Here is a 24,922-nt window from a genome sequence, read left to right as displayed (position 1 = left end):
TAGTGATCAGACAAAAAGAAAAACTAAAAGGCATCCAAATTGGAAAATACAAAGTAAAACTGTCATTATTTGCAGATGACATGATATTGTACATAAAAAAACCTAAAGACTCCATAAAAAACTGCTAGACTTTATAAATGAATTTGGCAATGTAGCAGGATACAAATTCACACCCAGAAATCTATGGCTTTTTTATACATCAATAATGAACTCACAGAAAGAGAAACTGAAAAAAAAAATCCAATATACCATTGCATCAAGAAAATTAAGCTACCTAGAAATAAATTTAACCACGGCGGTAAATGACCTATACTTAGAAACTTACAGCATGCTGAAAAAAGAGATGGAACACATAAACAAATGGAAGAATATACTGTGTTCATGGATTGGTAGAATCAACATCATTAAAATGTCCATACTAGCCAAAGCAATCTATAAATTATATGCAATCCCCATTAAAATACCAATGGCATATTTCATAGACCTAGGACAAACTCTCCAAAAGTGAATTTGGAATAAAAAAAAAAAAAGACCCCGAACAGCTGCAGCAATCCTGAGAAGGAAGAACTAAGTTGGAGGAATCACAATACCAGATATAAAGCTACATTACAAAGTAGCTGTTCTCAAAACTTCCTGTTACTGGCACAAGAACAGACATATAACCAATGGAACAGAATAAAGAGCCCAGAAATCAACACAAGTCTTTATGCTCAATTAATATTTGAGAAAGGAGGCAAAAGAAACAGTGTAATCAAGACAGTCTCTTTAATAAATGGTTTTGGGATAAATAGACAGATACATGCAAAAAAAATGAAACTAGACCACCATCTTACACCATCCCCAAAAATAAACTAAAATGGATAAAGCACTTAAACATAAGATGGGAAATCATAAAAATCTTAGAAGAATTCATAACCAGAAAAAATCAGATATATGTCATAGCAATATCTTTACCAGTACAGCTCCTACAACAATGGAAATGAAGGAGAAAATTAACAAATGGGACTACATCAAAACAAAAGGCTTCTGCACAGCAAAAGAAACCATCAACAAAATAACAAGAAAGCCCACTGCATGGGAGAACATATTTCCAATGTTATCTCAGATAAGGGTTTAATCTCCAGAATTTATAGGGAACTCATATATCTTAACAAAAGGAAGATTAACAATCCAATCAAAATTGGGTAAAGGATTTAAATAGACACTTTTCAAAAGTGGGCATACGGAAAGCCAAGAGATATATGAAGACATGTTCAAAGGCACTAATCATCTGAGAGATGCAAATCAAAGCAACAATGAGGCACCATCTCACACCTGTCAGAATGGCTATCATCAACAAATCAACAAATGAGAAGTGCTGGTGAGGATGTGGAGAAAAAGAAACCCTTGTGCAATGCTTGTTGGAATGCATATAACACCCACCTTAAACTACACACAGCACAAATCACATCCAAACATAATCCATATCACACACAACTCTAATACTTATACCAAACACCACACATACTCTGCACATATAGCATATATAAATGTCCACACAATGGAATAATACAGTTTATTGTGAAGGGAGGATCATTCAGCTTGGGTAGGTGTAAGAAATCAATATCAGGAAAATTCCTGGGATAGAAAAAAAGAGATGCCATGTGAGCTGAATCTTTAAAGATTTATAAATAAAAATAGGAGTAGAACAGGTAAATGACAACAGAAGGCTATTTCAGGCAAAGAACCAACATAGGTAAAGGTATGATATCAAGAAGCCATGTGATACATAACTAAGTAGTTGGAAAACATTGGCACTTACATACAAAATAGTGATTACCAAGGGCTATTGGTGTGAGCAGGGCCCACCACTTGGGAAACACTAGTCACTCTATTAAAACCTGGAGGTGTGGGTAGACTTTCTAGTTACTGATAACCTCTAACAACCGGATGTCCTCTATGCTATCAACCCGTTCATGCCACAATGGAATTCAATGTAGCTGTGGCTCCTGTGCTCTTTGTAGCCCTTTTTGTTATTCCCCTGGTAACACTTGATTATTTTGAAGGGATACTGGGCCCATATATATACATTTCTGTAGCGATCTCTCCAGTTCCTGATGCATATATGCTCGATTTTGTGCCAGAAGGTATAGATGAAGAGGTGATAGTTCCTGTCTTTTGGAGCTTCTCTTTCTCTCATGAGATCATTGCATCTGTACTCATTGAATTCCCAGCTTGTGCTCAGATGGTGCTGTTTCATGAATTCCCTCCCGGAAAAGTTCTGGCGATGTACATGGATCCTACATAAGGGGAACAGCAGGAGCAAGAGAGGACCTAGGACCTTTAGAGAGAATGACTTCTGTCACTAGGATCACTTGTGGGTCTACATGGAAGAGAGAGGAAAACATAATTGCAACACTGCCCTGAGCTGAGCTCCACTTTAAAATTCCGTTCCCTGCCAATGTAGATATTTAGGCTCAATTTTACTATTTGGTTGCAGAGTAGAAGATGATAAATTTCATTAGGTAATTAAATTTACAATTACTGAAAATATGCTAGAGCCTGAGTGAGACAAGCATGAAATTGTAAAAATTAGATGAAGCTTATTTTGAGAATTCCAAACACCTTCTCTTCACCCAAAACAAGGAGCACTCTAGTAGCTCTGTTTTATAGTCCAGATGGGTTCTCATAAAAGAGTGTGTCTGAAAGAGAATGGGACTTTAAGTTTTATGCCTGTGAAGTAGAAAAGGTTGTCACCCTTTAAGGGAAGGTAGAAAATGAGTAGACTTGGGAAACATTTTGCAAGCAGGAAGGCTTTGGAAACCTGAAATCCCAGACTGCAATTAAAACTGACTGCAATTGGTGCTTAGCTCATCTTGACTTCCTCATAGCACTTCCCCAATGTCTGCCTGAAACATGGTCGCACTTCTGACTAAGCACTTGCCTTCTCAGAGGCCATTTTCCTAATTATGATCATGCTGAATGATCTTGATTTGCCATTATGAATACCATCATAAAGTTTTGAAATAGGATTCTAAGCAACCAAGTACCAATATTGACACTGCCATCACAGGAGCTACTCTGGTCAAAATCAGGGCCTAGAGATGTTTGAAAAAGTCTCCCTTTTAAACCAGCTCCCTGTCCTCAGTTAGCACAAGGAGTTCACTTAGTCCTACAGAAAATCTAACCTGATTCTCAATATCTCAGAATTGGTGTCCTCAAATGAACCTAATAGTAGCTCCTTTACTGAACTGTGAGAGTCTAATGGGATTTGCATGAGAGCACTTTTGAGGGTCTCCAGTGCTCTGACAGGCACAGAATAAGAGATAGGCATGTTCTTATTTGTGGCACCCTATCCCTAGCTCAAATGGCCTAAACAGGAGGAGAAGACCAAGATTTAAGCTGCTTCAATGTATTATGCTTAAAAATATGGGGAGGAAAAGAGGTGTGAATTAGTAAGATTAATGCTGAGTTAAATTCAGGACTTTGCTTCTTACAAACTGGATCACTGCATTCTCAACTCTATCACCTAGAAGGTCAAGCAAGCCCCTTCCAATGTTCCTGGGTTTTTTCCCCCAGCCATGCTCAGTACCAACCTTTCTAACTCTAACTTGCCTTATTCAGATTCCATACTCACCTTCACAGGTCCATAGATAATAGTGCGTGAATCTAAAGAGCAGAGTCAGTGTCCTTTCCCTTCTCTTAGAGCTAAGAAGTCTGAGGCAGTGAAGAAAGGAATAGATGTGGGAGGTGCAGTGTTCCAACTGATTGGCAGTGGTGGAGGGGGAAGGGGGGACAGCCTTACTCTGTGCACCTCTTTATCTCCTCATCTAGAACACTGGGGTCACTCTGAGAAGAGCCTGGAGCAAAGGGGTCCTACATCAGAAACAGTTTTCTAGGTACAAAGGGAGCAGGAGCTAAAGAACAAAATTCAGCCAAGTACATTTGAAGTTCTAATTGGCTGTATTAAGCAATTTGGGAATTGGGCAGCATGCCATCTAGCAACTAGAAAGGTGCTTTGGTGAGTTTTACCAAATGGAAGGTTTTTATAGACAGAAAGATGGTGGGATTACCAAGGTAAAGACTGGATTATTTTAAGCAAGGACACCTTCGTTCAGGGGATGGCAGGGGGTTTTATCAGGCAGATTACCTTACCAGTGCTGATCAGGAAATTCCAAATTAAGTGGTTTACAATTCCATCTCTGGAAGAGGCTGAAACTGAAATTTGGTTATTTATTAAGTTTGTGTTTGGTGACATGGCTTAACAAAAATGACTCACAAAATTAATTCATGATTTTTCATGTTTATGATTTTTTGATTTTATAATGATGTGAAAGCAATATGCATTCAGCAGAAACTGCCTGCGCTAAGCTATGATGTTCAGTAGTGTTGAAAAGAATGGAGGTGAAAAAGTTTAAAATGGAGTCACTTTTGGTAACCATGTGAGTTAACAGATACATTAATTAGCTTGATTGTAGTGATTCTTTCACAATGCATATGTATACTGAATCAGATTGCACACCTTAAATATAGACAATGGATATTTGCTGTAATTCAAATATTTTCCATTTAGTCCTTCCATGCTCACCCCCCTACACACACACACACACACACACACACACACACACACACTCACATATATACTTCCCTGTTTAGCTGCTGGTGTCTTCATAGATCTCTGTTCCCTAATTTATTTCAAAATAATTGAAGGGGAGAGGGAGGTGTGTGAGAATTGTCTTTAGTAAATGACACAAATATTTCTGTGTCCTGGTCATTGATCCAAAAGGTTTTAATCATGAACCAGTTTTTGAGGGTATTAAGGTGTTGGTGTATGTTTATAAACTAGAAAAGAATTAAAAGAGGATAGAAGAAAAAAATCTCCACGTAAATACCATAGCACCATACTCACAGATATCTGCAGTTTGAGTTCTTTATTAAAAGGAAAACATGAAAAACCTTTCAAATCAGAAAGAGTGAATGAGTCTTAATGATCTAATACATGGTAATACTCTAATTACTACATGATTCAAAAGTTTGGAAAGAGAAAAAGAAAGTTCTTTGTGTCATGTCATAGTCTTATTAGATCCAAACATAACAAGGTTGCCAATTATACAGACTATTGTACAAAATGAAGTCTCATTTTGCCAGTTTATACTTCCATAATTTTAATGCTTCCTCAACTGATGACTTTTGAGAATGTCAAAAAAATGATACCTTCAAAACACTCCTTATAATGAAGTAGAAAAAGTCCTGGATTAGTAGTCAGTTAAAGTGGATTTTTTGCTTCAGCATTTCCACTAACTTCATGATCTTCAGCAAATCCTTTAACTTTGGGCTCTATATGTAGCCACATCAGCATCACAAACGTGTGGTGGTATTAAAATGAGATAACTGAGATGGAAGCACCTTAAAATACTTGAAATGTTATATCATACATATAATGACTACATTCAGAGGATAGGATCTGAGAGAGCTAAGCTGACAAGTATTATAAAAGGAAACATAAGAGTTTATAGAAATTTTTATAACAGAAAAACCCAGTCCCATTTTAGGTTTACTAATGGCCCCAGTGCACAAAATTTGTGCACGTGAGGGGGGGTGGGGCGGTGTCCTTCAGACCAGCCTGCACCCTCTCCAATCTGGGACCCCTCAGGGGATGTCTGACTGCCGGTTTAGGCCCAATCCCCCAGGGATTGGGCCTAAACCGGCAGTCAGAAATCCCTCTCAAAATCTGGGACTGCTGGCTTCTAACCACTCACCTGCCTGCCTGCCTGACTGCCCCAAACCACTCTGCCTGCCAGCCAGCCTGCTCTCCCCCAAGTGCCCCTCCCAGCCATCCACCCCCAACTGCCCCTCCTCCAGCGTGATCACCCCTAATTGCCCTCTCTGCCAGTCTGCTCACCCCCACCTGTCCCCCACCACTGCCCTGATCACCAAACTGCTGCCCCATCCTGGCCTAATCACCCACAACTTCTCTCCCCTCTTGGCCCCTAACCACCTTTACCTAAGCCCCACCACCATGGCTTTGTCCAGAAGAACATCAGGAAGGTCTCCAGTCTAATTAGCATATTACCCTTTAATTAATATAGATAGAGGCCTGGTGCACAGGTAGGGGCCAGCTGATTTGCCCTGAAGGGTGTCCCACGTCAGGGTGGGAGTTCCCTTTGGGGGTGGGGCAGCCTGGGTAAGGGGCCTATAGTGGTTTGCAGGTTGGCCACTCCCCAATTGGGGTATGGGTCCCTACTGGGGATGTGTTGGACTGGGAAAGAGGCTAGGGCAGTTTGCAGGCCTGCCATGCCCCCATGGGATGACGGTCCCCACTGGGGGTGTGTGGCCAGTCTGAGTGAGGGACTGAGGGCTGTTTTCAGACTGGCCACACCCCCTTCAGCATAGGGGTTCCTGCAGGGGTGCCTGGCCAGCCTGGTTGAGGGGCTCATGGCTGTTTGCAGGCTGGCCACACCCCCCAGTGGGGACCCTCACCTCATGGTGACTTTGCCAACAGGTCAGTTGGGGGTTTAACCCTATAGCGGCTCCCCATACCAACAGAAGTCCAATGTAGCCATCAATGGGTGTATCTCAGTACCGGAGCCACAACAGAAAATGAAATGATCCCCAAACCATCCCAACACATACTTTTTGGTCAGAGCTTGCCTCAAAGGCTTCCTCCACTCTACCACATTGATTCTCAATAAGAACTTCTTTTGATACCGTGATCCCAAAGAACTAGCCCTGCCACTTTAACTATACGATCTTGGGAAAATTACTTAACCTCTCTCAGAATTATTCTTCATAAGTAAGTGAGTATAAAAATTCCTACCTCTTAGGGATGTTATGAGGAATAAATTATAAAATCAATGTTAAGTGCTTATCAGAATACACTGACTGAAATAAGGAATAATATACAGAGATCCAACAGCAGACAAGAGGATCTCAAGAATCAAGTCAAAGATTTGAAATACAAAGAAGCAAAAAACACAAAACCGGAAAGACAAAAAGAAAAAGAATCCAAAAATAGGAAGATAGTGTGAGGAGCCTCTGGGACAACTTCAAGCATACCAACATCAGAATTATGGGGGTGCCAGAAGGAGAGAGAGCAAGATATTGAAAACCTATTTGAAGAAATAATGACAGAAAACTTCCCCTACCTGGTGAAAGAAATAGACTTACAAGTCCAAGAAGAGCAGAGAACCCAAAATAAAAGGAATCCAAAGAGGACCACACCAAGACACATCATCATTAAAATGCCAAGAGCAAAAGACAAAGAGAGAATCTTAAAAGCAACAAGAGAAAGACAGTCAGTTACATACAAGGGAATACCCATACGACTGTCAGCTGATTTCTCAACAGAAACTATGCAGGTCAGAAGGGAGTGGCAAGAAATATTCAAAGTGATGAATCGTAAGAACCTTCAACCAATATTACTTTACCCAGCAAAGCTATTATTCAGAAATGAAGGTCAGATAAAGAGCTTCACAGATAAGAAAAAGCTAAAAGAGTTCATCACTACCAAACCAGTATTATATGAAATGCTGTAAGGTATCCTTTAAGAAGAGGAAGAAGTAGAAAAAGGTAAAGATACAAATTATGAACAACAAATACACATCTACCAACAAGTAAATCTAAAAATCAAGTGAATAAATAATCTGAACAGAATAAACTGGTGAATATAATAGAATCAGAGGCATAGAAAGGGAGTGGACTGACTATTCTTAGCGGAGTAAGGGGTGTGGGGGGTGCGGGAAGAGACTGGACAAAAATTGTACAACTATGGATGAAGACAGTGGGTGGGGAGTGAGGGCGGAGGGTGGGGCGGGAACTGGGAGGAGGGGAGTTATGGGGGGAAAAAAGAGGAACAAATGTAATAATCTGAATAATAAAGATTTAATTTTAAATAAAAAAAGAAAAAGAAAGAATAACCAATGGACACAAGACACTAGGGGGTAGGGGAGGCTGGGGGAATGTCAAGGGGGCGGGGGGGGGGGGGAAGGAGACATATGTAATACTCTTTGTAATACTTCAAGAAATAAAAATTATTTAAAAAAAAAAAAACTTTATACAGACATGCAGGTGAATAGGATTCCTAGCTGGCAGGCCTCTGATAGCAAGCTGGTCTCCTGTTGATTCCTTGAGGAATGGGGCTCCCTCCTCCCTCCTGTCAGGGTCCTCAGGGTCCGGGGTGCAGGTGAATGGGGTTCCTGGCTGGCAGGCCACTGACAACAAGCTATACAACAGCAGATTCTGTGAGGAATGGGGCTGCCTCCTCCCTACTGTCAGGGTCTGGTTTGAAGACCAGCCACGCCCCCTGTTGGGCCAGACCCAGAATTCTACCGTGCTGTGGCCTCTGCCTCAGCAACCCAGCACTGACTGCTGCTGGGTGCTCCTGGCGCTCTGAGGGTGGGTTCTTTGCTCAGGCCTCATGGGAAACAGCTCAGGGAGGGCACAGCCCCTGGCAAGGCAACGCAGGACTCAGCATTTCCATGCTCCTCTCCCAAGAGCCAGCTCCTGCCTGAAACCTCGCCTTGAGGGTGGGTTCCTTCCTGAAACCTCGCCCTGAGGGTGGCTTCCTGCCTGAAACCTTGCCCTACAGGAAATACCTGGGGGAGGGTGCAGCCTTTTCCAAGATGACCCCTGCAGGACTGACTTCCTTCAGGTTGGTTGCACTTCTGGCTGTGATGTTACACCCAAGGTTTTTATATAAGAAGATACAAAATCCCTATTGGGGTAAAAATTCATTTTTTTGCTGGTATTTTGACAGGAATTCAGGAGGGTGGGAGTGGGAGTAAATAAGAATTTTTCTCTCCCCTGTCTGCATTTCTGTGTGAATGAATTTCTTTTTTTATTTAAACTGGTGATTACTGCCACAAAAGCAACTTTGGCTCTTTGAAACACATAAAAATCTTATGGAAATAGATGTTATATTGAGATCCAATCTTTCTTTCTGGGAAGTATTGAGAGAAAAATCTTTAAAAACAGAAAACACTGAAAATTTTTTTTTTTTACTTACTGCAATCTTTGAAATCATCTTTCTTCACGCTTTCATTTGTCTGAAAACAATTCTAAGGCTCAGAGAAGTCACATGGTTGGACCACAGTCACTGCCTGACCTGCTGACAGAGGCCTTGTGTTCCAGCTGGTGGAGGGGGCTGGATGTCCTGCACCAACACTTATGCTCACACACCAGCTTGCTGACAGTGGAATAATCTCTCCTGCTCATATAAAACAACCATAGCACTCTGAGGTCTGCTTTTCTAGATTGTCTATGAGAGATAAACTGGCAATAAGGGGGAAAGAAAAAGGAGAGTTGAGTTTAGGGCAATACCATAAATGACAGAGAGGGATTAAATGTTAGCCTTTCTGGAGAAGTGAGACTCATATTCAGAGAGAGGGACCTCCTGACAAATCAGAGTGCAATGAAAGAAGACATCAGGACTGTTTAATGCACAGCTTAAAGCAGATTAGCCAGTAGGTCAGAGGTTGGACTTAGAGAGTCAATAATAGGCTCCACTTAATTAGATGTAAGACTTGTCCCCTGAACTGGTTAAAGCTGAACTCTTTACTTGATATGCCTGCGTGGACTTCCTCATCCACATGGTTCTTGACAATATCTCCCAGCTTTGGGAAAAGAAGCACTATTGTGCTCACTGTGCCAGTCTTGATGATTAACTCAAGGAGGAAAACAGGAGATGGAAGATGTGAGACCCCAACAAGTTCTAAGCAAATGAGTGTTCTCAAGACTTTGCTTCCTTGATGGAGCCAGCATGTGAGGCTTCTTAAAGATGGAGAGATACTGCTTGGAGTAGATATTCTCCTGGGGACCTCTTCCTCCTAAACTGGCTCCCCTTTCTCCAGTGTCTCTACTAGAATCAACCAATGCCCCCAGAGCCTAGAGCTGAGAGCCCCAAGCCACTAATTCCGTCCCTCCCTCTACTTCCCTCACCCCAGCTGCTGCAATGGAAGTACCCCTGATGGTACCTCAGTATGAGTTCCCAATCCCCATCACTCCACAGATGGGGGCAGCAGCAAAGCTATCCTGCCTTCTCCCACCACACTTCATAGCAGGAAGGGCAGTGGGAGAACTCTGGGGTAAATCAGAGCTAGAAGATGAGATCAACTTCACAAGATATTGTAGTTCTTTGGATTCACATCCTTGGGGCATGTTCCCCACCCAGGGCACATCAGGCAACACAGTGTGGCGAGGCCACTGCCCTGGAAGTTGGGGACCTGAGGCTGGTTTCTGTTTCTGCTGCCAAGGTGCTGTTTGGCCTTGGGACTGCTGTGACCTTCAGTCTCCTTGTGTGTATAATGGGAAAATGATGGAAGTTTCCTTCCATTGCTTGTGTCCTTCCATCCCTTGAGTTCAAAGTAACTGTCTATATCTTTTACATATTGAAGTCTTTTGCTTGGCAGCCTAGAGTTTACTTTCCTGTAAACTCCTTTCCCTTACCTCCTTTCAGTACATGGAAGAACTTGTTATTTTCAAAATACACAGTGCTCTACCATGAGCATATACTTCTCTTAATAAACTTTTTTCTTTTTAATCTGAATTTCCCTTCCCATATGTGTTGTGTTTCCCTCCACATCCTGCGTGGTTCTGGGTTCCGGTCTGGAAGAGGAGCCACACAACAAATGAAAAAGAAAAGACAGGAGATAATTGGGGAATATTGGGGGACCAGGCGGGCGATTCCAACTCAAGAGGAAGGACTTCCACTGTGCTCAGGCCTCACCAAGCTTTTTATAGTGAGCGGTAAACAAGGTAGTGGTTACCAAAGTTACACTGTTTTTGTGAGTTTCATGGTTATAACCATGGTTATAATTCCTGCACTTCCTCAGCCCCTTAGCTTCCCAGATAAGATCTAGGGAGTGTTATAAAGTCAAGCCTAATTATGCTAAGAGGACTGTGCCCTCTAAGCTGGGAATTGTTTGTGACTTTACCAACAGGTCAGTCCAAGGCTTAACCCTATGTCAGTTTCCTACACATATGCCTAGTAAAAAACACCTATTTATCTTTAAAAGTTCTCCCAAGATAATCTTTGCTCTGAAATCTTCCCCGCTTTCCCCCACTCCACCCCTTTTCTACCATTGCTTTCTGATAATCCCATTTTCAACTGTACCCGAGCTCTTATCTAGGTCTAGTTTGTGTTATAACTGTAGGGGCTGCTTCTGCGGAGAGAATTCTCAGCACTTGGATCTAAAACAAAGTCCTTGAATTAAGTGCTTAGTTCTTCTCAGTAGAAGACACAGTCTGTGGCTCTGGTGAAGACTGCAGAGTCCAGACTCCCAGCTCCCTCAGGTGTCCTGCTTTCCTCTCTTATCAGTTGTTTTTTTTTCTTTCCTCACCTGAAAATATGTGTTTATTGATTTTTATTTTTTTATTTTCTTTTTTTAGAGAGAGAGGAAGGGAGACGAAGAGAGGAAGAGAGAGAAACATTGATATGAGAGAGAAACATCAATTGGTCATTACCCCATATTCCCCACACAACCCGACCAGGGAAAGAACCCACAACCTCAGTATGTACCCTAGCAGGCATTGAACCTGTAATCTTTTGGTGCATGGGATGATGTTCTAACCAACTGAACCACCAGGCCAGGGCTATCAGCTGTTTTCTTTCTCTCAGAAATCCAAGTCAATAATTAATGCCACTGTGATAAATTATCAGAAGAGCTGTCATGCTGGGAGCCAAGATCAACAGTAATTAATATAAATGTGAGAAGTCAGGTCAGAAGGCTGAATGGGGCTTTTGATATTCACAGGACTGAGTATCTGCATTTAATTACCTGCTGCTGACTCAATGGCCTAAAGCAAACTCCCCCAACCTGATAATCTTATTGTTTACTAAACATCACCTTTGATATGTCTGTTTGCATTCCTAAAAGGCAATTGTGTATTCTAGTAAATAAAAAGCAGATGGGAATGGAGACTCAGTGGAACTTGGTCTTTTGTACCAAGTTCACAACTGGCTTCCCCCAATAATTTCCAAATTTATATTTCTTGTCTTGGGTAATTAATGTGTGCATTTAGCCCTTTGTCCAAGTCTTAGACCCGAGGCCACGCAAGCCATGGCTTCACACTGGCATAAGTGGATTACCCTTAAATGAGGAATAGAGTTACTCATGGTTGCCCTATAAGGGAAGGGCAGGGAGACTCTTCTAAAATGAGTGGAACCAAGGAGTCCACTGAATTACCTCGGCTGGAAGGTAATTAGGTCTCCTCCCAAGTTTCTGTCTTCCCTCAGACACCTTGACCAATATCTGACCTCCATTAAGAAGACCCAGAGTGGCACTCGGGGTGGGAAAGGACATAGGGAAGATGCACTCTGTCCTTGCAGCTGAGGAAAACTGATAGTGTTGGGAGGCTTAGAGTGAGAGGGAGGAGACGGGGCCCTTCTCTGTGTGTTCTAGAGACCAGGCTATTGACTGCACCTGGTGGGCTCACACACAGGTCAGAGCCGCTCTCTGGGAAAGTACAACTTGTACTTGGTTGGCCTCAAAGGGCTCAGATATTGGAACCCCTTTCTTTCCCAGTTCACACTGTTGGATGGATGGAAGTGAAATGGGCTTGGAAAGAGAAATGAGAAGTATAATAAAATGGGAATCATCAACAGAAATGATAACCTGCACAGCCTGGAAAGCATTTCACCCTTTTCGTCCTTGGCTCTAGGAGGATTTCAGAGATTAATTTCCAGGCATCTATGGAAGGGACAAAAATGTACTCCCCTTCACTTTCCCACCTGCACCTGGGTTCAGGCCAGTCACTGATGTGGCTTCATAATGTCCTGTGGTCTTGGGGGAGCCTGCCTTGAACACTTCAGTTCATCCTCTTTTCACCCTTTTGTGCTTCTTCATCTGCACGCGAATAAACTTTGACTAGTCTCTCCTGTTAATCTGGCTTTCATCGGCTAATTCACAGGCACCCAAGCAGGAACCTAAATAGGTATAAAAATTTTTCCTCCCAACACCACTCAAGATGATAAGAATACTATCTAAGGCAGGGGTGGGCAAACTTTTTGACTCGAGGGCCACAATGGGTTCTTAAACTGGACCGGAGGGCCGGAACAAAAGTATGGATGGAGTGTTTGTGTGAACTAATATAAATTCAAAGTAAACATCATTACATAAAAGGGTACGTTTTTTGTTTTTGTTTTTTTAGTTTTATTCATTTCAAATGGGCCGGATCCGGCCCGCTGCCGTAGTTTGCCCACGGCTGATCTAAGGACTAAAACAAACAAAACATGGATGGAGGGTGAGGTGGTGGGTGAACTACAGAAACATGAAACTAAAAGCTCATACTATGTCATGGCTTCCTTAGCCCCACTGCTACTTCCAAACTCTTACACGTGAGCCAATAATGTTGACTTGACTAAAGATGTCTTGGCTATCACGGGGCAATACATTTTGAAATTTGATTTAAAAGATCTGTTCTTTTTACCAAGGTCCTTTTCTTCTCTCTTCTACTTCTTTCCTCCTCTCTCCAGGATTTCAAAGCTGCCTGCTATTTTAACTTCAGGTTTTTAGCAAAACTAAGGTCTGCCTATTACTTGACTCCACTCTTTGTAAAAAGCAATTCAGAGATGACCCAATGTTATTTAAACAGTTTCCTTTGCACAGAACTTCAACACCACTCCCTATGAACAATCACTGACCTACCATTGATAGATGCTTTCTAAGCACTACTTGAAGGGCTTTGTACATCTGACCTTATTTCAGTGTAATAACAAATCTAAAAGGTACATATCATTATCTTCATTTTAGAGACCAGGAAACTGAGGAGCAGGGAAATAAGTCAAGTTGTGTAACTTGCCCAGCTCTTAAGGTGCTAAACTACAATTTGGACTGAAACAGGCTCAATCCAGAGCATGGACAGCCCTCACCCTGAAGCCAGTTCCTCCTTGAATGTCCCTGCAGTTCAGAGCCAGTGAGTCTGTCAGCTCTTTTAGGAAAAATATATTCAAGGGGAAGAAACTTAATGTGTTTTTTTTTTTTTTTATGTTAAAGCAGTTACTGAAGAAGCACCAGAAACAGCACCTTCATGTTGGGATGTGGAATTTCTAAGCAGTTAGCTTCAGTTAGTGAACAGCCCTTTTGGAATGGTTTTGAAAAGATGAGCCAGTGGATTAAAGAGGGGAAACTGTGGGAGTTGCCAATTAACAATGAAGTAGGTTTTGATGATGGTTCAGAATGTAATGAACATAATTTCTGGATAAATACCTGCAGTGCTTTCCAAAACAAAGACCAGTTCACTACTTCATGGAGCTGGTGACCGGTGGCCTATTAGGGTCGCCAAAGGAGGAACACATGGAGCCAATGTGGTAAGGGATTATAACAGCGGTTCTCAACCTGTGGGTCGCAACCCTTTTGGGAGTCGAACGACCCTTTCACAGGGGTCACCTAAGACCATCGGAAAACACATATATAATTACACATTGTTTTTGTGATTAATCACTATGGTTTAATTATGTTCAATTTGTAACAATGAAATTGGGGGTCACCACAACATGAGGAACTGTATTAAAGGGTCGCGGCATTAGGAGGGTTGAGAACCACCTATTATAAAATTATTAGGTCATCTGGATACCAGATGGACTGAGCCCCCAAATGGTGCCAGCAAACAGGGATAGAGAGTCAGAGATTTTAAGGGACTCTAGGCAGGCTTTTTCTGGGCAGAGAATTCTCTGGGTGGTCTGGATCCTAGGAAGGTCCGGAGAGTAGAGATAATGGTCTTAGCAAGTGGAATGTGGTCTAAGCAAGAGGGAATGTCTGTAGTGAAGTGGCCTCAAGGTCAAGTTCATGGCCTTTCCAAAAGCCCCTATCTGAGTGTTAAATAGGAAGTGGAACACATTGAGTGGTAAAGAAGTTATTTTAATGAAAAACAGGACATTATAAAAGAAAGTGCATACAAACCATACCGTTCAATGGAAAACAATGGAAATTTTTATTTCAAGCTGTTGGAGATTGATATTAGCTCAACGAAATAATTTTCCTAGAAAAAATAATAAATCTAGAGCATGGAGGGAATTTTGCTATTTCTCACTCAAACAGTACCAAAATTGTCACAACAAAAAAAGATCTCTACCTAATAGGGAATTCTGCTGCTAAGAAACTTGATGCTCTCTATTTTTTCTCTGAAAGAGAATTTGGGTTTTGATTTATCTTCAGTTTCTCTACTTAACTCTGGCCTACAGGATGAGTCACTGAAGATAAAAATTGTCACACACTCACCTAAGGAATGTTGAAGTGGCCAGAACTGGGTGAGGCCATATAGAGGCTTCCTTCTTACCAAACTGTTCAGGCTCTCTCCCCTCCTTCTCCAGATCTGGGAAGCCTGCCAGCTAGAGACAGCTGGATACCTCTCCTCCCCGAGGAGAGCTGCTGGTAGGAGATTGGTAATTCTGGTCAAAGCCACTCCAGGACTCGTGGAGAGAGAGAGGACCTCCCTTCCCCCTCACTCTCCCTTGATTACATATTATGTGCCCTTTGCTAACTTCCAAGGGCTATTTGGTGAAATGGCCCCCAAAGAGATAACAAAGACTTGGTTGGGGTTTGAGCATCAGGGCCTTAGTGACTTCCCCTGCTATCCCTGTGAACCAGCAGGGAGATGAGATTCCCATGGCAAGGAAGACTCCCATAGGCAGACTCATTCCTCAGGGTGCCTTTGTTTTCCTCTGGACTGACACCCAAATGCTCCTCCCACCCTTTTCACCTTGGAAGCCAAGCCCCTTTGTAATCTACATAAGCTCCACTCCCCAGGATCCAGTGACTGCAGAAACTGGCCTTCCACTTGCTCTTGCCTGGAATCCAAGCTAGAGTCCCAGGTAAGAGGCCCAAGAGGTGGTCTTGGAGCAGCTTCTGTTTGAGGTCTGGAGAGGAGGGAGGCAGGTGGGCAAGGCTAAACCCTAAGCTTGGGCTAGGCAAATGTAGCTGGGGACAGGGCTGGATGGGAATGAGCATTCTGGCTGCAGAGAACACATGGGGCTGGAGAAGGAGCAGCCCCAGGTGGGGGCTGGCAAGCATCTCTCTTTGGAATACAATGGCACCCCTTTATGATGCCAGTGTCAGGCACTGGGTTGAGTTTCCCTAGTGTTGTAGGACAATGGAGCTCTGTCTGCCATGACCCTGTATGTCATGACAGTAACCGCGATACAATTTGGCTAATGGTTTACACAAAAAGATCTTCTATTGACCCACTAGAACACTGAGTACAAATGTATTTTAGCCCTAGCTAGTTTGGCTCAGTGGATAAAGTGTCCGCCTGCGGACTGAAGGGTTCTGGGTTCGATTCCAGTCACGGTCACATCCAGGATTGTGGACTCAGGTTATGGGCTTGATCCTCAGTATGGGGTGTGCAGGAGGCAGCTGGTCAATGATTCTCTCTCATCGTTGATGTTTCTATCTATCCCTCTCCCCTTCTCCCTGAAATGAATAAAAAATATATTTTTTAAGTATTTTAGATAAAAAAAAACCTCCAGTATTCAAAAATAGGACCCCTGGGATTTTGGGTCACTTTGTAGGTCACCACCCTGAGGGGAAGAACCGCCTCTCTGTCACTAGTAGGGGTCAAATTCTTTGGAGGTGAGTACATGTGAGTGTCGCATCACTTGGAAAATCTTGCAGGAAGAAGGGTGTCTTTCTGGCTAACCTGAAGGGAGACTGTAAGCCAGGGAGACCACAGGTGGCACCTGGGGTTCTCTTCTAAAGTGATGCTTTTCCTCCTCTCTCCCTTCACTGACTAGGCTCCTCCAGGGGACTGAGGCCACCATGACTCAGGAGAAGCCCCTCATCCTGTTCCCACTGCTAGTGCTGGTGCTGTTAGTGCTGGGGTGGGTCCAGCCTTCCCTGGGCAAGGAATCACGGGCCAAGAAGTTCCAGCGGCAACACATGGACCCAGACGACCCCAACAACAACTCCAACTATTGCAACCAAATGATGAGGCGCCGGCATATGACAGAGGGACGGTGCAAGCCAGTGAACACCTTCATTCACGAGCCTCTGGTAGATGTCCAGGCCATTTGCCTCCAGGGAAACATCACCTGCAAGAATGGGCAGCCCAACTGCCACAAGAGCAGCTCCAGCATGAAGATCACGGACTGTCGTGTGACGAGTGGCTCCAAGTACCCCAACTGTGCCTACCGCACCAGCCAGAAAGAGAGGCACATCATCGTGGCCTGTGAGGGAAACCCGTATGTGCCCGTCCACTTTGATGCTTCAGTAGAGGTCTCCATCTGAGACCAGAGCAGTGAGATGCCCCACCTCATTGTGTCACCTGTCTCTCCTTACTCCTTGCTAGCACTGAGGGAAATGACTCAAGTTAGAGCTCCTATCCAACACTAAAATGTTTCCCTGGCCTGAGACTTATGCCTGCATGGTTTGGGTGGTGAGGGGTGGTTGTGAGTTGGGTCCCATGTGAACTACTTTACTGCTTCTTTCAATAAAACTCAGTTGCAACTATCTGGCTTCCTGAAGCTATCTCCATTCAGGTTACTGTTAATGTCATTGCTTTCCTGCCAGAAGGTGATAACTGTAAATCTGGTTAACTTAGTTGAGAGCTGCTGGAACATATGCTGAATTTGTCCTAAGCTTTTCCTACTTTTGGGATTATTCTATAATGTATGTTAGGTATTTTAAGCTGATTTATGGATGCAGCTAAATGAACTTCTAATTTGGTCAATTATTTTGACTCTTCCATAATACATAATTGCATGTAGAAACACACACACACACACACACACACACACACATCTGGGAGAGTCTCCAACTCAGTCTAGTCCATTTTTCTGAAACTAAAACCTTCTAAGAGTTTGGGCATAAGATTGTCCCAGTTACCCTCATTCTTACTCCTCCCCTTATTAGAAACAAAAAGTGACTACAACTGTGGGAGGAGGGAGAAGTTGGAGAGGAGAGAGGAGGATCAGGTATTGGTGAAGTATTTAAAAGATGGCACTCATTGTTTTGGTTTTAATTTTTTCTTGGAAAAATATTTGCAGTGATTTTTAAGGACACAGAAAAAGATGAAATAGAATGTATATCTCACACTTAATTTTGCTATTTTAAAGTAATATTTTATTTCCTTTAATGTTTTTAACAATTTACAACTTCTATAGTACATATTTCTTCAATCCTTTTAATGTATAAATAACAAGAATGTAATTGAATTGTTTGATTAAAGGAACTTCAGTCTTTCACCAGATTACTTTCTCCAAGAATGTCAGGAAATGTCCAATGCTTATATAGTATACTAGAAGCCCGATGCATGAAATTCATGCATGGGGCTCAGCCCTGGCAGCCTCAGTGGCTTGCCTCAGCCATCGCAGCCCCCTCTTCATCCGGAAGGTTGTCCAGAAGGATGTCTGGTCTAATTAGCATATTATGCTTTAATTATTATAGATAAATCTATTCTGATTATCACTCAGGTCAAAGCATACCATCTGAAGACCTCTTCGGAAGATGCTGCCAGTTTCCTGCACTGGTTCACACCAAACATGAGTAAAGATACTTCCCACCATTCCCCACAGACTTTTCCTTTCATACTCTGAAACATAAAATGTAAATTCATCACATCTTACAGGTCAGTACTATTAAGAGCTGTTCTAAATTGGAGAACTCATGTCACACCATAGAGTTCCCCCCAATACCATTGTAATTAGGTAGTTGTTAATAACAGGGAAGGAGCAAAAGGAAGGGCAGACCTTATTGGCATATTCTTTGCAAAGCACTGGGGGAGGACACCACATAAGGAAGACAGATGCATGCCCAGTAAAGTTGGGATGACAAAGGGAAGATACTTTTTTGTCAGTCACACCTGGGAAGAGAGGTCATTGGCAGCAGTGGGCATAGCCACTGAAAATGAGAAGGCTAAAAAGGCTAATTCCAATGTAACCCTGGTATTTGGGGGAGGCTAGCAATCTGAATCTGTGCCAGCAAGCCCAGTGTACATTCTTGATAACCTATAATTAAGACACTGCCCCTTTCCCAGAAACTGGTCTTGTGGGACCTGTTACCTAAATACTCACATTTCACAGAGGCCATAAACTATGAACAGTGCACAGCCTCAGATCTGGTCTTAAGACCCCCAACACCTGGGGCCTTTTTGCAAAACCCACGAAAGGACTGGAAGCATAATCCATATTTGAGGGAAAAAGATCCCAGAAAGATATATATAAAAGAGAAGCTCCCTGCATGTTACTTTGCTCAGACTTGGGAAGTTATTCCACTGAGTCCACCAGCATAATAAACCGTGTAACTCCATTTCTCTACAGCATTGCTTGGTTTTTCTCTGGTCTTCTGCAACAAAATGGCATGAAGATTTGGAATAATCCCTTAACAAATAAGTTCATTCTCTTGGTTCCTCTTGGCCTGCTTGGTTCATGGTCCATACTTGGCTTCCTGGCATTCTCCCATATAGCGCAGAGCCATGTGGACCCCCACACACATACAAATGACTAATGGACTGCAACGCTAGTCTGATGATGAACTGGACCAGGCACCAACAGGGAAAGGACATTCTAGACACTGGCTCTTACTTTAGCTGTAAATATATATATAATTATATAATTATAATTATATATATATATATATATATATATATATATATATATATATATAATTTCTAAGGAGATGGGACTTTGGAAACCAAGTGATGTAATTCCAAAAGAAATAAAAATCACTCCTTCCATGCCAGTATTAGAAAATTCTTTTTCTCAGGATATCCCAAGGACTCCACCCCCAGCAACAGCCAAGAGAGTCAACCCAAGTTCTTCTCTAGTATCTCCCCTACTGGGTACCCACCTTCTCAGGTGTCAAGTTGCCCTGGCCTGCTTTTTTCTTCCCAGTGGGAGAGTCCTTATTCATCACCCTTGCTATCCAGGCACCTGAAAACTAAAATGTCATATTTCATTCTCTGTTTCTTAGACACGACATAAATGTGTGGCATAAAGGAAGGTGAGCCCAATTAGAACATCTATTAAAAGAACAGTCTGCTTTGGAAAGAACCTTCTGTAGCACTGGTAATTGGCAGACTTGTAATTACTTCAATATTTGGCCTTTCCAATATGCATTGTCTTTGGGTGCCACTCAAGACTGACCACACTACAAAGCACTTTGAATTCTTTGGCCTTCTAACCATGGGGGTTATTGCCCAATAACTCTAGAGGTTGACAAAGAAACTGAAACTCCCTCTGTGAAAGGGAGTAGAATATGGCACCCCAAACCATGCCTCTTTGGCATAAAAATTGTTTAGAGCTTATTACTTTGAGGAATTGTACATACAGAAGCTCTGAAAAGAGTGGAAGTTGCCCTTTTATAAGGGAAATTTACATCAGAAAGGGCCCTGTTCTAGGAAAAAGCTCTTACCAGAGATCACTTTTTCATCTGGGAGAATTATCTACATTGCTCAGCAACCTTGTCTCCCAAACTCTTACTCTTCTCACCTTCCTGTGAACTATCTTCTACCTCTTTGAAGTCCCAGATCCCTACCCAGTTTCTTAGCTCAGGATGGTGTATAAGGCTCAATCCCCTGCCACCTTTTGAGTCACATATTTTTGTGGGACGCCCATATGTACTTATGTAATTAAAATTGTTTCCTCTTATTAAACTGTCTTTTTATTACAGACCATTCTCAGCCAAGAACCTAGAAGAATAGAGAAAAAAAATATTTTTTTCCTTACACCTAGTGCTAACATTGTTCTCCTTGGAAAACTGGCAAATGCAAGCCCAGTTCTCTCTAGGCTGACAATGGTGTGAAAGTATTAGAGCATGCAGTTAGTTAGATAGTAACAAAAGAGGAGGGGATGAATGGAACAGTCACCCTGGGGAGTAATCGGCATTGTTCCTCCAAACAGAGCAAAACATCCTGCCTAGTTGACTAGGCAGGAAAGAGAGCTTTACAGCCACCCCATAAGGTAACTAGCATATTTTTCTGGATTAATGGAGGGGCAGGGAGGGAGAAAACAGCAAGGGGGAATTCCTTTTACATGGTGCATGCCCAGTAGAAAACAAGGGATGAAGTAGAACTGTGAGGCATGCACAGTAGGAGCCAAAATGGTGACCATACAAGGGGGAGGGCACTAGCCTGGGAAAGTATGGGAAAAGGATCGGATTGGGGAAAGGCACAGGCCCCAGAGAATCCGAAAAAGACAGTGGATAGTGGGGGAGCACAAACACAGCCTGGGAAAAGCCAGGAAAGGGGTTGGGTGGTCTGAAAGAAAGCCTGGGCTTTCTCGAACCCAAGGGAATATATGGAAACAAGGCAAAGAACACAGTGTGTGTCCTCCTTGGAGCCCGCCCCTGCCCTTCCTTCTCTTGGGCACGTAACTTTTGCCTTCTTTTTTCCTAAACTCAAAGGGTCCCAGCAAGACTCAGATCCAGGGGAGCAGCAAACAGAGCAGAGGACTCTCCTTTTGCCTCTATAATTTCCTTTTCTGAGTCCACACAGCCACTCCCCTATAGCCTGCCTGCTCTCTCTGCCTCTCTGAACGCTTACTGTGACTTGTCACTCTAATAAATCTTGCCACTCATCTAATGAACAAAATAAACTGATGAACAAAATATATCCAGAGAGATAGAACAATGGAACAGTCTGATAAATTTCAGAGGGAAGGCCAGGGATAGGGAGGATTGTGGGGAGTGATTAACCAGGGAACATAGATGCATATATGCATAGCCCATGGCCACAGACAATAGAGTGGTGAAAGCCTAGGAAGGGTGGGTGCGGGGTAGAGGGGGTCAATGGAAAATAAACAAAAGGGACAACTGTAATACTTTCAATAACGAAGATAAATTTAAATAAATAACTAAGTAAATAAATAAACAAACCTTGCCACTATCACTAAACTCCTCCTGCGTAAGTGTCCTGAAATTTTTTCCCTCTGACACCACGGAAGTGCCTATTTCAAAGGGTGCTGGGACAGACCTACCTTGGTGTCAGTTTTCTTCTAGTAACAAAAGGGTTCTCACTCATACTCACACTCACTGGAATGCAGCAGAAAGTGTTTTATTGCTGTTAACGCAGTGAAACAAAGCTTTGCCATTTTGAGGTTCAAAATATGGAGGTCTGGACACTACTTTGCCCTCTTCCTTATTGCCTTTCTTGGAAACACACAGAGCTCCGAAGCAGAAAAGAATCCTGTTTCATTTTGTCTCAACTCTGGTGTGGTGTCCTTGACACTCTAATTCTCCCAATACCTTCCTTTTTTCTCCTGTGGGAACTAGGGAATCAACAACAACAACAACAAAAGGCAGGAGTAAGTGTAAAATAACCTGTACCAAGTGAGAGGCAAAATGGTAAAAACTTTAAACAACCTTATCTAAGTGCACAGAAACCAAATGAGAGGGAGGGTCTCTCTTCTGAGGGGGGGGGTCACAGGCAATAATGAAGAACTTGTACTGGACAGCATCTTTGTAGCGGCAGTTAGGATATTTCCCTGCAGTGAGATCGCAGTTAGTGAGGTTAACAGGCTTTGGGCTCTGGTGGCAATTGTTCCGGCCATTCTTGCAGACAGTCTTGGGCAGCTCACAGGCAGCAGCCACATTCTGGAAGGAGTCATGCAGAAAGGTGTTTTGAGGTTTACAATGCTGAGTATAATTATTGACACCATGCATTGCCTTGTTGCATTGGAGAGGGCTTGGTGTATATGCTGAATTTCAAACCACTGAGCCTTGGTGAGATTTTAGGCAAAGCATAAAGTGGATACACTGGGCCCCAAAGTCCCAGCAGCAATAGAAGAGGAGGAAAGCATTCCAGGAGATCTAGCACCATCTTTTCTCTGTAGGAAGAGGGAAGATAACAGTAGTAGTAGAAGCAAAAAGAGTAAAATGGTTATTTATAACCACTTAGATTTTTATTGTGCTTTTTAAGATCCCATAGTTCTTTTTTCTTCTAACCATCTTCTTTCTCATTTGAGTCTTACACAATTCATTGATGAGGCTGAAGCCCAGTGAGGAGGAATTTGAAGACCTTTCCTCTTATTTATCAGATCTGATTCTTCGCTTTGTCTTATGCTCATGGGTTTGACGGCCTCCATGTCAGAAACCTTGTCTCTTCCTCCTTCCTGAAATTTTTATCCTCTATTTGACTTGGACCTGCCAGCCATCTTCATTGTCCTCGTCTCCTCAGCCCTGAGTCTTCTCTTACCAGCTTTCCACCTTGGTGCTCCCACTGGAAACAGAAGCAGTAGCTAGTCCCAGGCTCACGGGCTTTTGTAGGCTGTTTCCTCCCCAGGCATTCCAGAGCTGCCTGCCTTCTCAAGGGAAAAGTTCTGAGCCCTTAGGAAAGAGGAAGGATTGGAAGATAAACTTCTTGTGTGCAATGTGGATGAGATACTTAGACCTTCAAACTCGTCATTTAAAAATCGTATCAATATCACTAGAGGTACAAGAAGAGTAAGCTTATTTAAAGAAACAGTGTAACTCAAAACTCAGTTTTGAGGAACTGATCACTTCCAGATGTGGGTTGTGTGCTTCCTTCCTAATCTGAAGCTTCAGTTTTTTGGAATTCTATGATTTCAGTTTCTTAAGAGTAAATCTGATATAATAGTAATAGTTGCCACATACTTGGTAATGTTGTAACTACCAACAACAGACTTGAATAAATTATTCATTTATGTGGAAAATTATTAGAACAGATTCTGAGCTACTCAGATCATGTTCTAATGAAAGAGACTGATGAACAGACAAATACATTATACATTAATAAATATAAACATCACTGACAGCTCTGATAGAGAAAATGACATGGGAATGTGAGGAGACAGAAGAGAGGAGGGATCATTGGAGGGCACAACACCTGAGCTGAGTTTTGATAATTAATTAGATGTTAGGTGAAGAGGATGGTAAGGGCATCCCCAGAAGGAAACTCTGTGTGAAGAGAGCCATACACATTAAGAAGAAGGGAAATTGGGGGTAATTGCCTATTGAATCTATTCTTACCTTCCCATTGGTGCTGCAATACCCTTCTTCAGAATCTCGTTGTCTCATGGAGGGCTCATAAGAAAGCCTCCTACATGGACTCCCTATCTCTAGCCTCTTTTCCTTCCAACCCATTCTACATATTACTTGCAGATTAGGCCCTTCAGCATAAATATAATAGTGGAACACTGTTGCCTAATGCTTTTCTGTTTTTGTTGTTAATCCTCACCCAAGGGTATTCTTCCATTCCTTTTTAGAGAGAGTGGAAGGGAAGGGGAGAGACACACGGAGAGAAATATTGATGTGAGAGAGATACATCAATAGTTTGCCTCTCTCAGGTGCCCCAAGACCCTTCGGTCCTCAAAACAATACTCTGCCCACTGAGCCAAACCAGCTAGGAAGTCTAGTGCTTTTCATGGCTCTGATTATCTGCAGGATAGAAAATGTTGTCGGTTTATAACGAAGTTGCAGGAGACAAGGTTAACATACCAAAATCAATTGCTTTCTTTTATATCAACAATGAACAACTGGAATGTGAAATTTAAAAAAAAAACACAAATATTTACATTATCACCAAAGAAAAATAAAATACTTATAAATCTAATAAAATATGTATATGATCACTATCAGAAAAGCTATAAAACTCTAATAGAAGACATCCAAATAGATGAAAATATAAATGGAGAGATATTTCATGTTCATCTTGAAGGAAACCAGACTATGTCACCACAAAATATGGCTCGTTGATATAAATATGATGTTGTGCTGAAGACAATTAAGAATCGGTAAATGCTGAAAAATACTCCCTAACTTCCCTTTTCAGCCTAAAGTCAGGAAATATATTCTTTTACTGAAGACAGACTCTTTAATCAGTCTTGAGAAGGCACTCCAAACTAACCCTTACCTTTTCCATTTACTACCCATAGATGAAATCCCTTTGTTTTATCAAATTTTCACAAATTTATTTATTCCTAAAAGGTATAAAAGGTTCCTGCTCTGGTCACTTCTTTGGGCCTTTATTCTCTCATGAAGGTTCCCACTACATGTAA

At 42.3% G+C, this 24,922-nt stretch overlaps 1 protein-coding gene and 1 pseudogene across 2 annotated transcripts; one reads left to right on the top strand and one right to left on the bottom strand.

Moving 5' to 3' along the window:
• The first annotated feature begins 15,677 nt into the window (after positions 1-15,677).
• LOC308530359 (ribonuclease pancreatic-like) lies at positions 15,678-18,151 on the top strand. Its single transcript, XM_081106954.1, has 2 exons — positions 15,678-15,787; positions 16,706-18,151. The coding sequence occupies exon 2, from the start codon at positions 16,731-16,733 to the stop codon at positions 17,196-17,198; it is 468 nt and encodes a 155-aa protein (XP_080963080.1). The 5' UTR covers positions 15,678-15,787; positions 16,706-16,730; the 3' UTR covers positions 17,199-18,151.
• Positions 18,152-22,259: 4,108 nt separating this feature from the next.
• LOC308534027 (ribonuclease K6-like) lies at positions 22,260-22,725 on the bottom strand (annotated as a pseudogene). The gene has a single exon. The product of its transcript is annotated as a ribonuclease K6-like (transcript).
• Between the last annotated feature and the right edge of the window lie 2,197 nt (positions 22,726-24,922).

The sequence above is a fragment of the Myotis nattereri genome (assembly GCF_964212035.1).
Source record: "Myotis nattereri genome assembly, chromosome: 1".
NCBI lineage: Eukaryota > Metazoa > Chordata > Mammalia > Chiroptera > Vespertilionidae > Myotis > Myotis nattereri.
Note: the sequence above shows the minus strand (reverse complement) of the source record. Positions and strands in the feature narration are given on the sequence as shown.

What these genes read in the sequence shown, in the direction of transcription:
- LOC308530359 (XM_081106954.1), top strand. Translation starts at nt 16,731, where the DNA reads ATGACTCAGGAGAAGCCCCTCATCCTGTTCCCACTGCTAGTGCTGGTG.